Raw genomic sequence first — 15,303 nt, forward strand, 5'->3', positions numbered from 1 at the left:
AGTCAGTTTTGTGGGATAACCCCTTGCACAGTGAATAAACATCAAACTTTTGACTAACAGACTTCCTGGCAGCAGGGGCAAGTTCATCAAACTTCATAGAAAACGTATTGCTTTAAAAAATTATCAGGCAGACTTGTATCTGCACCAGCACCCTATCTGGGAGTGCTGAGTCGAATCCCAGCTGCTGTTTCCAATCCAGCTTCCTGCTAACGCACCTAGGAAGACAGTGGAGGATGGCTCAAGAACTTGGACCCCTGCCACCCAAACAGGAGACCAGGATGAAGATCCTGGCTCCTGGCTTCAGCCTGGCTCAGACATGGTTGTTGCAGCCATCTAGGAAGTGAACTTGTAGATGGACGATCTCTGTCTCTCCCTCTGTCACTCTTTCAAATAAATAAATAAATCTTGTTTTTTTAAGTTCATGGAAAAAATTATCAGGTAAATTTGTTGTAAATGGAAATGTTACTTTTATAATGAATTTACATGTTGTAGTAAGCTCTACTTTTACACAGAATATTGGTCTTTAAGAGCATAGACAGGCCGATGCTGTGGCTCACTAGGCTAATCCTCCACCTGCGGCGCTGGCACACCGGGTTCTAGTCCCAGTCGGGGCGCCGGATTCTGTCCCGGTTGCTCCTCTTCCAGTCCAGCTCTCTGCTATGGCCCGGGAAGGCAGTGGAGGATGGCCCAAGCTCTTGGGCCCTGCACTCGCACGGGAGACCAGGAGAAGCACCTGGCTCCTGGCTTCGGATCAGTGCGGTGCGCCGGCCACAGTGGCCACTGGAGGGTGAACCAACGGAAAAAGGAAGACCTTTCTCTCAGTCTCTCTCTCTCACTGTCCACTCTGTCAAAAAAAAAAAAAAAAAAAAAAAAGCATAGATATACTTCAAATTGAAAAGAAACAAACTAAGAAAAAACTTAAACTCCCCCCATTTACTTTTAATAATTAGGGGCTTAAGGCCAGCCCCCAGAGGCTGGCAATGTAATTACTGAAAGCACACAATCCCTTTCCCTCATCCCTCATAGCCACACCACAGGCTCCCAAGGGTCACTTCATTTTAACGGTAGGATTTAAAATTTAAAGCCATGGGGCTGGTGCTGTGGTGCTGCAGGTTAATGCCCTGGCCTGAAACACCGGCATCCCATGTGGGCGCCGGTTCTAGTCCTGGCTGCTCCACTTCCGATCCAGCTCTCTGCCACGACCTGGGAAAACAGTAGAAGATGACCCAAGTCCTTGGGCCGCTGCTCCTGTGTGGGAGACCCGGAAGAAGCTCCTGGCTCTTGGTTTCAGATCGGCGCAGCTCTGGCCATTGTGGCCAGTTAGGGAGTGAACCAGCAGATGGAAGACCTCTCTCTCTCTCTCTGTCTTTCAAATAAATAAATAAATCTTTAAAAAATAATTTAAAGCCAGAATGGGGTTGTATCTATGAAATAATATGTTCTTTTTTTTTTAATATTTTTTTTTTTTATTTTTTATTTTTGACAGGCAGAGTGGACAGTGAGAGAGAGACAGAGAGAAAGGTCTTCCTTTTGCCGTTGGTTCACCCTCCAATGGCCGCCGCAGTAGGCGCGCTGCGGCTGGCACACCGCGCTGATCCAATGGCAGGAGCCAGCTGCTTATCTCCCATGGGGTGCAGGGCCCAAGGACTTGGGCCATCCTCCACTGCACTCCCTGGCCACAGCAGAGAGCTGGCCTGGAAGCGGGGCAACCGGGACAGGATCGGTGCCCTGACTGGGACTAGAACCCGGTGTGCCGGTGCCGCAAGGCGGAGGATTAGCCTAGTGAGCCGCGGCGCCGGTTGTTGAAATAATATGTTCTTTTAATAAAAATTTAAAAATAAGTAAATAAAACCAGAATGGGAATAGATGAAGTTTTTTTTTTTGGACAGGCAGAGTGGATAGTGAGAGAGAGAGACAGAGAGAAAGGTCTTCCTTTTTGCTGTTGGTTCACCCTCCAATGGCCGCTGCGGCCGGCTCATTGAGCTGATCCGAAGCCAGGAGCCAGGTGCTTCTCCTGGTTTCCCATGCAGGTGCAGGTCCCAAGGACTTGGGCCATCCTCCACTGCACTCCCGGGCCATAGCAGAGAGCTGGCCTGGAAGAGGGGCAACCGGGATAGAATCCGGCGCCCCAACCGGGACTAGAGCCTGGTGTGCTGGCACCACAAGGTGGAGGATTAGCCTGTTAAGCCGTAGCACCAGCCTAGATGAAGTTTTTTAAAAGTAATTTTAAACCCAAATGAGAGCTTTCCTGTAACAGCACTTCTGTTTTTCCTCCCTGAGAACTTCCTCTGGAAACAGTTGTTAAGATGGGTAAGACAAGCAGTTTCATTTACTTCACAGTAAGTTACTTCTTGTTTTTTAAGAAAAAAAAAAAAAAAAGTACACAATCTGGCTGCATCTTCCTCCTCACACATGCACTAGCCTGAGGGTTTTGGCTGTGACTAAACATGGAGGCCATTTTCCAGGGACAGCAGGCTCTAGGAGGAAATTGAGAGGATTATGAATGTTTCAGAAGAGGAGCTTGGGGTGTGCCTGTCCCAGTGGGTGGTGGACATGAGGGACCCCAGGTTCTGAACATACGTGTCCTGGGATGTTGAAGACATTTCTCAGAGTGGTGTCGTGGCACAGTGTGTTAAGCTGCTACCTGAGACATCTGCATCCCATATCAGGATGCTGGCGCAAGTCTTAGCGCCTCTGCTTTAATCCAGCTTCCTGCTAATGCATCCTGGGAGGCAGCGGATAATGACCTACGCTCTCAAGTCCCTGCCACCCACGTGGGAGACCCAGATGGAATGCCTGGCTTCTGGTTTCAGCCTGGCCCAGGCCTGGCTGTTGGTAGGCATTTGGAGAACGAACCAGTGCACAGAAGCTCTTTCTCCTTCTCTCCCTTTGTCTGTTGCTCTGCCTTTCAATCATTTCTCCCCCTGATAGGATGTTTTATGATGAAAAAAAAAACCAAACAACAAAAAACTTTTAAACGTTCTCATCTTGGGGCCAGCATTGTGGCACAGTGAGTAAAGGCACTGCCTGCAATGCAGGCATCCCTTACGGGCACCAATTTGTGTCCTGGCTACTACACTTCCAATCTAACTTCCCTTTTATGGCCTGGGAAAGTAGCAGAAGATAACCCAAGTACTTGGGCCCCTGTGGACACATGGGGAGTAAACCAGTGGATGGAAGATCTTTCTGTTACTGTTTCAAATAAATACACAAATCTTTAAAAAAAAGTTCTAATCTTGAGCATTTTTTTTAAAAAAAGATTTTATTTATTTGAGAGGTAGAATTACAGACAGTGAGAGGGAGGGACAGAGAGAAAGGTCTTCGCTCCATTGGTTCACTCCCCAGATGGCTGCAACGGCCAGAGCTGAGCCAATCTGAAGCCAGGAGCTTCCTCCAGGTCTCCCACATGGGTGCAGGGGCCCAAAGACTTGGGCCATCCTCTACTGCCTTCCCAGGCCATAGCAGAGAGCTGGATCGGAAGAGGGGCAACCGGGACTAGAACCGGCGCCCAAATGGAATGCTGGAGCCGCAAGTGGAGGATTAACCTACTGTACCATGGGGCCAGCCCCTTGAGCATTCTTTTTTAAAAACCACATTTATTTATTTGGAAGGCAGCCAAGAGACAGAGAGAAAAAGACAAGACACAGAAAGATCTTCCTTTTGCTGGTTCACCCCCAAGTACCTGTACTTGCTGGAGTCAGGCAGGCCACAGTCAAGAGCATGGGGCTCAATGTGGGTCTCCCACACTGAGGGCAGAGACTCAAGCACTCGAGTCATTACCTGCTGCCTCCCAGGGAACACACGTGTTAGCACGAAGCTGGAGCTGGGAGTGGAGTCGGACTCAAATCCAGGCACTCTGATATGGGATGAGGGCATCCCAAGGAGTGTCTTAATCTCTGTGCCAAATACCAGATTTTCTACGTCCCATCTCCATCATCTACATGTATCTGTAGGTTCCTGTGCACAGAATGCAACAAGTACTTTGCTATGAACAACTGCTGGATACAGAACTCAGGTAGAGGCAGACACAAACCCTGGTCATGATGTAGTTGTGTAAGCTGTTCACAAAATGCATAAGCTTCACTCTCAGGAGGAACATGCGGTGGATCTGCTGCCTCACTGGCGGCTCCTTCTGCGGTCCAAACGGCGCAGCTGTGTCTTGTTCACTCAGAAGGCCTTCCTGGAGCGGCGGTTTTTCAGCAGCACTAGCCAACTCTGTAGGAGATTGAGAAGAGCAAAGAGGGTAGAGAGAGCACGGCCTCGAGCCCGGCTGCTCTGCCGCATGTGGTGGGAATTCTGGGGGCCAGGCTTTGGCACTACAGAGAGCAGCTCTCCGAGGTACGTCAAGGACTGACCTCAGTGCCTTGGGAAAAGGGAGCATGAAGGACCCATGTCACCTTTGGAATCACTCTCGTGAAAAATATGAGTCAGGAGTTCTATACACTTACTATATTTTTTGAATAACCTAAGTGTTTATTCTGGCTAAATTCTCTCTCAAAGCACCGTATTTCAGATTATCCATAAAACATTCTGATATTTCATTCAGATATCAGATGTCTGCTATAAATTTTGGTATTTGTGTACACATAAAAATTGGTCAAAGACCACCAATCTCTTTTTTTCAGGGCTAAGATTAAATTGCAATTTATCTGTTGAAAACAAATCTTACCACCAAACAGTAAAACATCCAGACTATATTTTGCCCACTTTATTTGCAAAAGGAGCAGGAACACCTGATTATAAATTTTTTGACATTCCAAACTTATAACAATGTCCACAGGCCAAGGAACCTATGAAAACAAAACCAGAAAATTAGAAGAGAAAGTAATCCACCATTGTCTGCTTCAGAGTAGAAAAAAGCATTTGTAAAAGAATTTCAGCACACACCTTGTAGCTCAGGGTCAAACCATCTAAGATATGAACAGGTAGCTTCTTCTTTGTGGTGTCAACGTTTTCAAAAGATATAGACAGACTAAATAAAGAAATTTCAATTTTAGTTTATGATGGTACTATGTTTATATAAAACTGCCTTTTAAAAACAATTAGCTTTTTAACATTTATTTACATAATATTCCAAAAGTATTCTACATTTCAAAGGAATGCTAATTTGTCAACTAAGGTATGTTTTCTAGCATCTATTTCAGAACAGGCATTTGACTTTCAAAATAAGGAAAAGTGGCAAAAATTTTAGACAATGGGTTTAGCTACAGAAGACATACTAACAAGGGCAATTCTTAATAAAAAAAAAAAGGTAAAGACAGAGAAGAAATAACAGTAATAGACTGGGAGCTTAATTCTGATAAAATCAGAGAAGAGGCTCAGCAGACAGAGCCTTCTCCTCGCGTTTGAGGAGTGAGCAGGGAGCGGCCTCCTCAGGGAGCCATGCATGTGGTATGTGCAGCAGCTGCCAGAGTCTGACCAAGGTGAAAACAGGGTGTGTGTGGGTGCCACATCTGTGACATGAGTGGCACACCCTGCTTTCCCCCATGCATTCCTGAAGCAAGTCTGAATATGATTCTCAAAAGGAGAGTACCTAACACAGCACATGGGGTGTCCATGCACCAGGCACTACTGAGGCACCACTCACGCAATCCTCAAAAAAGCCTCATGGGTGTTAACAAGGGGATTGACTCCCATGGTCATATAAAGGTGTTAAGAGTGCTGGGGAGCACTCTCTAGGGGGACTTAGCACCAAAGATGTGTGGGAGCTAAGAGAGAAGCACAGACTCCAAGCACACGGTGGGGCCTATAGACCCCAAGAGGCTGGGTGGTTCCATCTGATGGTCTTCTCTTGTTTAGTGGGTGAGGTGCTTGGGTACTTATTGTCTCAACTTTCTAATATGTAAAATAATATTAGCAGACCTCAGAGGGCTAGTGTGAAGATTAAGAAGGATAATAAATGTAAAAATTCAGATATTTCCTGGCACATGGTTAATTTTACACTGTTTTAATAAAAAGGCATCTCCTTAATTTTACCGTGAACTATCTTCAGGATAACGTTGTCCTACTGCTTCCTGGAGTTGAACATTAAGAAAAGACACATTCTGCCAGGTTTCCTTTTCTCGTATTTTATCAAAAATTGACGTGTAAAAGTCATACATGGTATCTCCACCTTCCATTAAGAAAAAATTTCTCATAGCCTGTAGGTATTCCACCAACCTGGATGGAGAGAAGTGACAAAGATGTTTTCAATTCATAAGGCAGGATTCTACATCAACACCAGGTTTTGTACACTGTCATTTTTAGTGAAACAAGTGTCTATTCTATATTTATTTATTTATTTTTGACAGGCCAAGTTAGACAGTGAGAGAGACAGAGAGAAAGGTCTTCCTTTTCCACTGGTTCACCCCCCAAATGGCTGCCACGGATGGTGCGCTGTGCCGATCCGAAGCCAGGAACCAGGTGCTTCCTCCTGGTCTCCCATTCGGGAAAAGGGCCCAAGCACTTGGGCCATCCTCCACTGCCATCCCAGGCCACAGCAGAGAGCTGAACTGGAAGAGGAGCAACTGGGACAGAATCCAGCACCCCAACCGGGACTAGAACCCGGGGTGCCGGCGCCACAGGTGGAGGATTAGCCAAGTGAGCCGTGGCGCCGGCCATATATTTATTAAAATTATAAATACTAACATCTCTTAAAGACCTCTTTCAATAATAATATGCTATTCTTTAATAAACACAAATGTTATCTTTCCAAAATATAAAAATTTGACCAAGTCACAAAAACATAATAAAAAATTAATTCAAATCTCACCATCCATAGTGGATTTCAATTATTAAATATCTGAGGGACCAGCACTGTGGTACAGTGGGTTAAAGCACTGGCCTGAAGCGTCAGCATCCCACATGGGCACTGTTCTAGTCCCGACTGCTCCTCTTCTGATCCAGCTCTCTGCTATGGCCTGAGAATGCAGAAGATGGCCTAAGTGTTTGGGCCCCTGAAGCCACATGGGAGACCCGAAGAAGCTCCTGGCTCCTGGCTTCGGATTGGCTCAGCTCCGGCTGTTGTGGCCATGTGGACCTCTCTGTGTGACTCTGTGTGACTCTTTCAAATAAATAAAAAGAAATCTTTAAAAATTTTTTTTTGTTTTTCTTTTCCAGAATATTTTTCTAGGTATGTAAAAGAATCCATTTCTTACCACATATTATATCCTACCTAAGTTTTAAGGACTTTTTTTAAGGACTTAAAATTCTATACAAACATAATTTTTGTGAACTTTATAAAGTTCCTACATAGTATACATATACCATCCTGTAAAGAACTTGTCTCTTCTTAGTAACTGCAGAGTTTTCAGTCTCACAGCAAACTTTGTGACGGATTTCTGTTTTTTTTTTTTTTAAAGATTTATTTATTTATTTGAAAGAGTTACACAGAGAGAGAAGGAGAGGCAGAGAGAAAGACAGAGAGAAAGTCTTCCATCTGCTGGTTCACTCCCCAATTGGCTGCTTCTTCTGGGTCTCTCACCTGGATGCAGGAGCCCAAGCACTTGGGCCATCTTCTACTGCTTTCCCAGGCCATAGCAGAGAGCTGGATCGGAAGTGGAGCAGCAGAGACTAAAACTGGTGCCCATAAGGGATGCTGGTGCTGCAGGCGGTGGCTTTACTTGCTACGCCACAGCAACAGCCCCAATGGATTTCTTTTTAAAAGAATTATTTATTTGAAAGGCAGAGTTACACAGAGAGAGAGAGAGAGAGAGAGACAGAAAGAAAGATTTTCCATCTGCTGGTTCTCTCCTCAAATAGCTGCAACAGCTAGGGCTAGGCCAGACTGAAGCCAGAGGCCAGGAGCTTCTTGCAGGTTTCCCACATGGCTGGCACGGGCCCAAACACTTGGGCCATCTTCCACTGCTTTCCCAGGCCATTAACAGTAAGCTAGATGAGAAGTGGAACAGCTGGGACAGGAACTGTTGCCCACATGGGATGCCAGTGTCACAGGAGGTAGCTTAAACCACTATGCCACAACGGCAGTCCTATGATGGATATTTTTGTACAACAAAATTTTTCTGTATTTCTTTTGTCACAGATTCTCAAAACCAACATTTAAAAACACACCTAAGATATTGGTGAGGCTAGTATTGTGGCATAGTGAGTAAAGTTGCTGCCTGCAACACCAGCATCCCAGGAGTGATGGTCCCTGTCTGGCTGCTCCACTTCCAATCCAGCTCCCTGCAAGTGGCCTGGGAAAAGCAGCAGAGAATGGCCCATGTACTTGGGGCCCTGCCATCCTCATGGGAGACCCAGATGAAGTTCCTGGCTTTGGCCTGGATTACCCAGCTATTGTAGCCATCTCAGGGAGTGAACCAGATCGCGCTCTCTCTCTCTCTCTCTCTCTCTCTCTGTAACTCTGACATTCAAATAAACAAATAAATCTTGGAAAAAAAAAAGACAATATTGGTGGTTAATTAATCCTTCTAAAAGAACATTGTTGAAGCCAGCATTGTGGCGTAATTGGTTAAGCCACCTGCCTGCAATGCCGACATCCCAAATAGGTGCTGGCTCAAGTCCTGGCTTCTCCACTCTTGGTCCACATTCCTGCTAATGGCCTGGGAAAGCATCAGAAGCAGCTGCTTTCGAATAAATAAAATAAATCTTAAAAAAGACTGTTTACTTTAGTTCTGTTTCTGACTAATAAAAATTAACTTGAAACATAATTTTTAAAATAATTTCAACTGTTCTTTAAGTATAATCAACGATGAGTGCTTCTAAAACTAAGTTTCTTCTTTTCACCTGTAATCTTTTTTAAGAGTTTGCATGAGAGTCCCACAGCAGTCTAGATATTGCTTATCAATATGAGGATAGAGGCACGATCTCAGTGTTAACTCAAAGGTCTGGCAGGTCACAGATTCCGATGATCTATCGACACATACGTCACCACCAGAAAACTTCTCATGAAAGTCGCTTTGCTCCAAATACAACCTTCAAGATAAAAATATGAGTTATTTTTGATGAGCTGTTATCAACAGAATCCTCTTAAAACATCAGCATTCCATTTTTCCAATTAGTTTTAAAACGAGCAACTTAAAAGAGAAAATCTTCCTCTCCAAAACAGCCTATCAGAGAACCACTCTTTCAGTTGCTGATGCCTTTAGGATCTTCTAGCTATTAGGGCGGTCTGCACATCGTGAATGCTGGCTGCAGGATATTATGGCACTGCATGGGCAGTAATAGCTTATCATTGGGCTAAGTGCAGGAACACATCCTAAGCCCATGTCCCGACTCTTGTATGTCTGATGCCTACCCATGACCCAGACTTTCAGGAGTATTTTCTGGGTAAGCCTGGAGGCACAGAGATAAGACAGCAGAGCCAAGTTTGTGAACTACTACAGATAGTAAGAAGGCCAAATTATACATCTGGAATAAGTAGCACAACTTGCATTCAATTCATTAGAAATTACAGCTACAATTTTTTTTTAAATTTTTTAAGGCTGGGCAGCCCTGCCGGCAGAAATAAACAGTTACCAAACAGTGTACAGATTCTGCCATTTCAATCACTGAAAATCTTGCAGGTGATCACCTTGCAAAGTTAATGGCCAGGAGTGGATCATGAGCATCGTCCAGTTCAAGATGCCTTTCCGCAATGGACTGCATCTTAATGAGTTTCTCTTTGGTCGCTTGTTGCTCAGTGAGGACCTGTGCAGTGGAATCTTCCCCGTGCCGAAGGCGTGACTGCACTGACTCCAGGAAGAGGGTGTACAAGCTTTTCCTTTCTGCATCTGGACATAAAGAAACATGTAAGGTGAATGACACTAAGTGAATACTACCAGGGCATAGTAAGTAATGCTATCTGAACACAGCCTGGCATTTTATTTTTGGTCTATGAAGGTCTATTCCTGTTTCTTTAGTTTTTACCTTATGTTACAGCAAAATTCAACATTTTTATATCCTCTATTACACAACTGCAAAGTTCCTGTTAAAAATCACAATGCACAAGCTAATTTTTGTCTGAACAGAGTTAACACCTCAAGCAGAGCACCTGAAGTTACCACCTCACTACAGAACACTATGATAGCACTACTCAGAGCCACATTTTACTAGAAACAGCATTTCAGCATGGAGCTGCAGGGCTCATTACAGTTCATAATTTGGTCAAAAAAGAACTATTCCACAGAGTGGGAATATTTAAAGCAGATGTAATAATATGGAACAATTATACCTGTAGCCAAACAAAGAAGGTCACATCTACAGCATTTAGGGGTTTGAGTTAATGAAACTTTAAATATATTACTTAAATTACATCAAAAAGAAATTACACTAAGATTTTCTCAGAATCTGTGATCAAGTCTGAACTGCATGTAAGCAAATTCCTGTCTGCCAGAGTTCATGGTCCTCAAGAGCCACACGCCGCACGCAGTGAGAATGGCAGAGAACGTTTCTATGAAGGAGCAGTCCGAAGGGATCAAAGCGAGGAACATGCATGTGGGGCTCCCTGTCACTGCCTTTCCAAACAGGACAGTAAATGTCAAATGAAACAGGCTTCTTGTCCCAGCCAGAAGCAGCGTGATCACTAATTCAATCATGGTAATAATTTCCATTAAAACAAAAGCTTGATGACTTTCAAATTACAGAATAATTAGGTTTCATGGATTGACAGAAGTGAATTGGAAGCAGCTAGCCCCGCTCTAAAGGAGACACAAGAAGGGACTGGTGGGATGAGCACCTGGACTACTGATGAAGCTGCCGGTTCTGGTGTCAGTTAAAACACTCACATCCCACAGTGGAGTATACAGGTTCAATTCCCCACTCTGGCTCCAGTAACTGGCATTCTGCCACCCACATGGGACACCTCAATTTGGAGATGCTAACTAGTTCACAGCTCCTGGCTTCAGCCTGGCCAGCCCAGTTGTTATGACCACTTGGGTAGCGAACCAGCAGAGGGGAGCTCTGTCTGTCTCTGTCTCTGAAACGACGAGATAAATACACAAACGCAATGTTTAGGGAAGGAAGGAACGGGCTACCTCTGGCTGCTGCCTGGCCTGGGGCGCTCTGCACGCACCTCAGGTTCTTCAGCAGCTGCATGGACTTGCCGGCCATGATGATCTGCTTCAGCACGGGCTTGAGGAAGGACACCATGGTGTGCTGCCTGCTGGACGGCCCCTGATCGCTGCCGGAACTGGCACTGGCGTTGTCACTCATTTTCTCTTCATTTTCTGTCTTTTCTGACACGCTATATAGCGTGTACGTTGCATACCAGAAATCTCTGTGATTTACTGGAACGTTTTTGTTTCTGTAGATTCAGAAGAATTTTAAACTTTCAACTTGTCTTTCTAAAATAATAATATAACTCTTATAGCTTGTGCATGTTGACTATACATCCCAAAACACAGTAATAGCACTTTATAGTAAAATGAAACAATCTTTAGGCAGAGTCCAGTAGGTTTCATCTGACCCCAGTTTAACAAAGTAAAGCAGGGGCCGGTGCTGTGGTATAGCAGGTAGAGCCGCCACTGGCAGTGCTGGCATCCCATATGGGCACCAGTTCGAGTCCCAGCTGCTCCACTTCTGATCCAGCTCTCTGCTATGGCCTGGGAAAGCTGTAGAAGATGGCCCAAGTCATTGGGCCGCTGCACCTCCGTGGGAGACCTGGAGGAGGCTCCTGGCTCCTGGTTTCAGACTGGTGCAGCTCTGGCTGTTGCAGCCAACTGGGGAGTAAACCAGTAGATGGAAGACCTCTCTCTCTCTTTCTGCCTCTCTGTAACTATGCATTTCAAATAAATAAATCTTGAAAAAAAAAAGTGAAGCGAATGAACACTCTGAAAGGTATAGGTAAAATTAAGTAGATACAGCTTCCTGAATTGGAATTAAACAAAATATGATGAATTTGGTCCTCTGTGGAATTAAAATTAAACTTTGTCCATTTTATCGTCTCCTGTGAAAGTAATTTCGTGACTTTTCTACCCCAACACAAGTTCTTAACTGGACTGCTTTTTTTTGAAGATTTTATTTATTTATTTGAGAGGTAGAGTTACAGACAATGAGAGGGAGAGACAAAGGGAAAGGTCTTCTGTCTGCTGGTTCACTCCCCAAATGGCCACAATGACTGAAGCTGCACCGATCCGAAGCCAGGAGCCAGGAGCTTCTTCTGGTCTCCCACGTGGATGCAGGGGCCCAAGGACTTGAGCCATCTCCCATTGCTTTCCCAGGCCATAGCAGAGAGCTGGATTGGAAGTGGAGCAGCTGGGACTCGAACCAGTGCCCATATGGGATGCAGGTGCCACAGGTGGAGGATTAACCTTCTGTGCCACTGCGCTGGCCCCAACTGGACTGCTTTTAATGGCGAGATGATGGTCATTCATTGCCCTAGAACAGGCGTGGGGAAGGTCAGGCCTATGGGCTGACGAAACCATTTGGTCTGGCCCTGCCAAGGCCACCACAGGTGGGATTTGAAATCTGATGAATCTAGAGCAGACTAATTTTCAAGCAGATAAATTTGTACAGCCTGCAAATGGTGTGATAAATATCCAAATGGCCCCTACCAGAAAAAAGTTCCCCACCCTTGCCCTACAACAGTCACACGAGATGAATGAAGCAGGCCTGAGAGAAGGATGTGAGCACTGGGTAAAGAGCAGGACCTTTCCTGTGCCCTGGGGATTAAGGTCCGCTTCCTCAGGAGCTCAGTGGGTTGCTAGCAAAACCACACAGCTGAACGGACTGCATAACTTAACACTGGGTTAGAACTGGACTAATCGTTGTACTTTGCAGTTTATGATCCTGCTCAGAGAAATCCATTAATGGGAAGGGAATGATCATAAATGGATTAATGTTTTTCTTAGTTGTTTTATTAAATATTATACTGAAAGTAGACAATCAGTAGCTTATTCTGAGAAATACATATTTTAGAGGATTTTCTGTAATACTTTCATACCTCTTACTTTATTAATAAATTATAATGGGAATGGGTGAAACAGTTTGATATCACCTAAATTCATTTTATGGGGGACAGTGTACATTTAACATACTAGTTACTCATAAACACACTACCATTCAAAAAACACAGTTTATTAACAAAAGCTGTGAACTGACATGAAATTCAGATATTATTTATAGGCTACAGTATCTGACATTTTCTATGAAAATGCAGAAGTTGCCCACGCTATAGCAGCAAAATAGCTCTGCCATTGGAACTGCACTCTCTTAGTAATGCTTGGAGCTAATGCATGCATCTGAATTCTCATGTGCAAGCAAACAGGGAAGCCAGCACTCAGTGTCCATCATACCTCGAGCCACAGCCTCACCTTTGGATGATGAACTCTCTGGCGCCATCCCACAGGTGCCCGTGAACGATCCACTCATCTACCGTCTGTAGGTAGGGCCTCACAGTTTCCACCCAGAGAGAGAACAAGAGTGAGACCTAAGAATGAGAAGGTGTAGTTAGTGCTCATAGCTCATGGTAGAATGAAGCTTAAATACTGCCAAAAAGTGGTCAGATTTCTATGCTTTTCTGAAACAAAGTAAGATTAAAAACACAAAATATACACTACAAAATCCTTATGAAGAACTTACCTAAATATGGGATGATCCTATCGTTTGTCATCTGCACCAGGACCTTCCCGAGAGTGAAAACTAGGCAGGTGTAACCTGGGACAGCCCAGACAAAAGGGTACAAGTGCCCTAGTGAAACAGCACTACCAACACGTCTACTGAGAATGACCACACTGATTTCATTCTCCTATGGTTTCCAGTAGGAAAAAAAACTGTATGGCTAAGGCCGGCGCCGTGGCTCAACAGGCTAATCCTCCGCCTTGTGGCGCCGGCACACCGGGTTCTAGTCCCGGTCGGGGCACCGATCCTGTCCCGGTTGCCCCTCTTCCAGGCCAGCTCTCTGCTGTGGCCAGGGAGTGCAGTGGAGGATGGCCCAAGTCCTTGGGCTCTGCACCCCATGGGAGACCAGGAGAAGCATCTGGCTCCTGCCATCGGAAAAGCGCGGTGCGCCGGCCACAGCGCGCTACCGCGGCGGCCATTGGAGGGTGAACCAACGGCAAAAGGAAGACCTTTCTCTCTGTCTCTCTCTCACTGTCCACTCTGCCTGTCAAGAATTAAAACAAAAAAAACAAAAAAAAAAACTGTATGGCTAAAAGAAACCAACAACCTTTATACTGAATTGCATTACCAAAATGGTGCAAAACAGAAAGCTACCCCAACAAATGGCAGCACACATAAAATGTGCACCTAAACAAACCTTTACAGATTATTTAATATTGAGTTATTTTTAAAAACTGTAGTAAAATATATATATATATATATGTAAGGTTTACCATTTTTACCATTTTAAAAGTTTAAAATTATGACAGATTTCCAGAACTTTCCATAATGTAAAACCAAAACTTACACCCATTAAAGAACTTCTCATTTCTTTTCTCTCCAGCCCCTGGTAATTATCATTCTACCTTCTGTTTCTATAAATGTGACTTATTTATTTGCAAGACAGGGACAGAGAGAGAGCTCCCGTCCACTGGCTAACTCCCCGAATGCTCACAATGGCACCCAGTCCTGACACTGAGAGCCTGGAATCCAATCCAGTTTCCTCAAGTGGGTGGCAGGAACCCAATTTCTTGAACCATTACTGCTGCATTAACAGAAAAGTGGAATAAAGAGCTAGAGCCAGGAATTGAACCCAGGCATTCTGATGCGGGATGTGAGTGTTCTAACTACCAGGCTAAACATTCACCTCAGTTTAAGCATCATTTAGCATGGAACTACGACAGGCTATCCACCACTCCTTTGCTGTGTAGAACGGAGACACCTACATTAGATTAGGCAGAGGTCCCACATACCGTTTGCTCAGAAGCTTCTCCAACGTTGTCATATTCAAGAATGGCCTTGTACAGCGTGTTGAGCAGGTGAGATGCCCGGACAACATTTCGAGTGTCAGGTGGAACTTCAGCTACTCCAGTGCTAAACACTTTGTGTAGAACCTTGAGTTGAGCCAATCGAGGTGACAACTTGTCCACCACTATTGCAAGAGTTATTGTAGTGTCTGTAAGTATCAACAAACCAAATTCAACATCGGGGGAAACATCTGCATCCAAAATGTACTGTAAATACTAGGCCACTTATCTGGCTAATAGAAAGGCATGGCAAAATGGAGGGCGGTGGGTTTTCATCTCACAACACAAGGAACTAATTTCCCCAAGGAAGAAAGAACTCCTACCAGTCAACGAGAGAAACATAACACATAAAGGAAATGACAGTTCCCAGGCAAGGAAAGAGAAGAGATTTTTAGACACATAAAGACACACTCAACCTTACTTATAAAAAAACAATGTAAATTAAAACTACACCAGGTAAAACAGAATTTCCCCACAATGG

At 44.6% G+C, this 15,303-nt stretch overlaps 1 protein-coding gene across 3 annotated transcripts in view; it reads right to left on the bottom strand.

Moving 5' to 3' along the window:
* TUBGCP5 (tubulin gamma complex component 5) overlaps nucleotides 1–15,303 on the bottom strand; it is a 44,624-nt gene that overhangs the window by 7,041 nt on the left and 22,280 nt on the right. For all 3 annotated transcript variants that reach the window (XR_009867273.1, XM_062205042.1, XM_062205041.1), the window contains exons 11-19: nucleotides 14,769–14,971; nucleotides 13,230–13,345; nucleotides 10,953–11,221; nucleotides 9,512–9,710; nucleotides 8,725–8,913; nucleotides 5,977–6,159; nucleotides 4,888–4,972; nucleotides 4,670–4,790; nucleotides 4,034–4,215 (exon numbers count right to left, since the gene is read on the bottom strand). Coding sequence is in view for 2 of the 3 variants with exons in the window: in XM_062205042.1 (XP_062061026.1) it covers nucleotides 4,034–4,215; nucleotides 4,670–4,790; nucleotides 4,888–4,972; nucleotides 5,977–6,159; nucleotides 8,725–8,913; nucleotides 9,512–9,710; nucleotides 10,953–11,221; nucleotides 13,230–13,345; nucleotides 14,769–14,971 (1,547 nt within the window). In the remaining variant the exon portion in view is untranslated. The remainder of the gene's footprint in view (nucleotides 1–4,033; nucleotides 4,216–4,669; nucleotides 4,791–4,887; nucleotides 4,973–5,976; nucleotides 6,160–8,724; nucleotides 8,914–9,511; nucleotides 9,711–10,952; nucleotides 11,222–13,229; nucleotides 13,346–14,768; nucleotides 14,972–15,303) is intronic.

Source organism: Lepus europaeus, chromosome 11 (assembly GCF_033115175.1).
Source record: "Lepus europaeus isolate LE1 chromosome 11, mLepTim1.pri, whole genome shotgun sequence".
Lineage (NCBI taxonomy): Eukaryota > Metazoa > Chordata > Mammalia > Lagomorpha > Leporidae > Lepus > Lepus europaeus.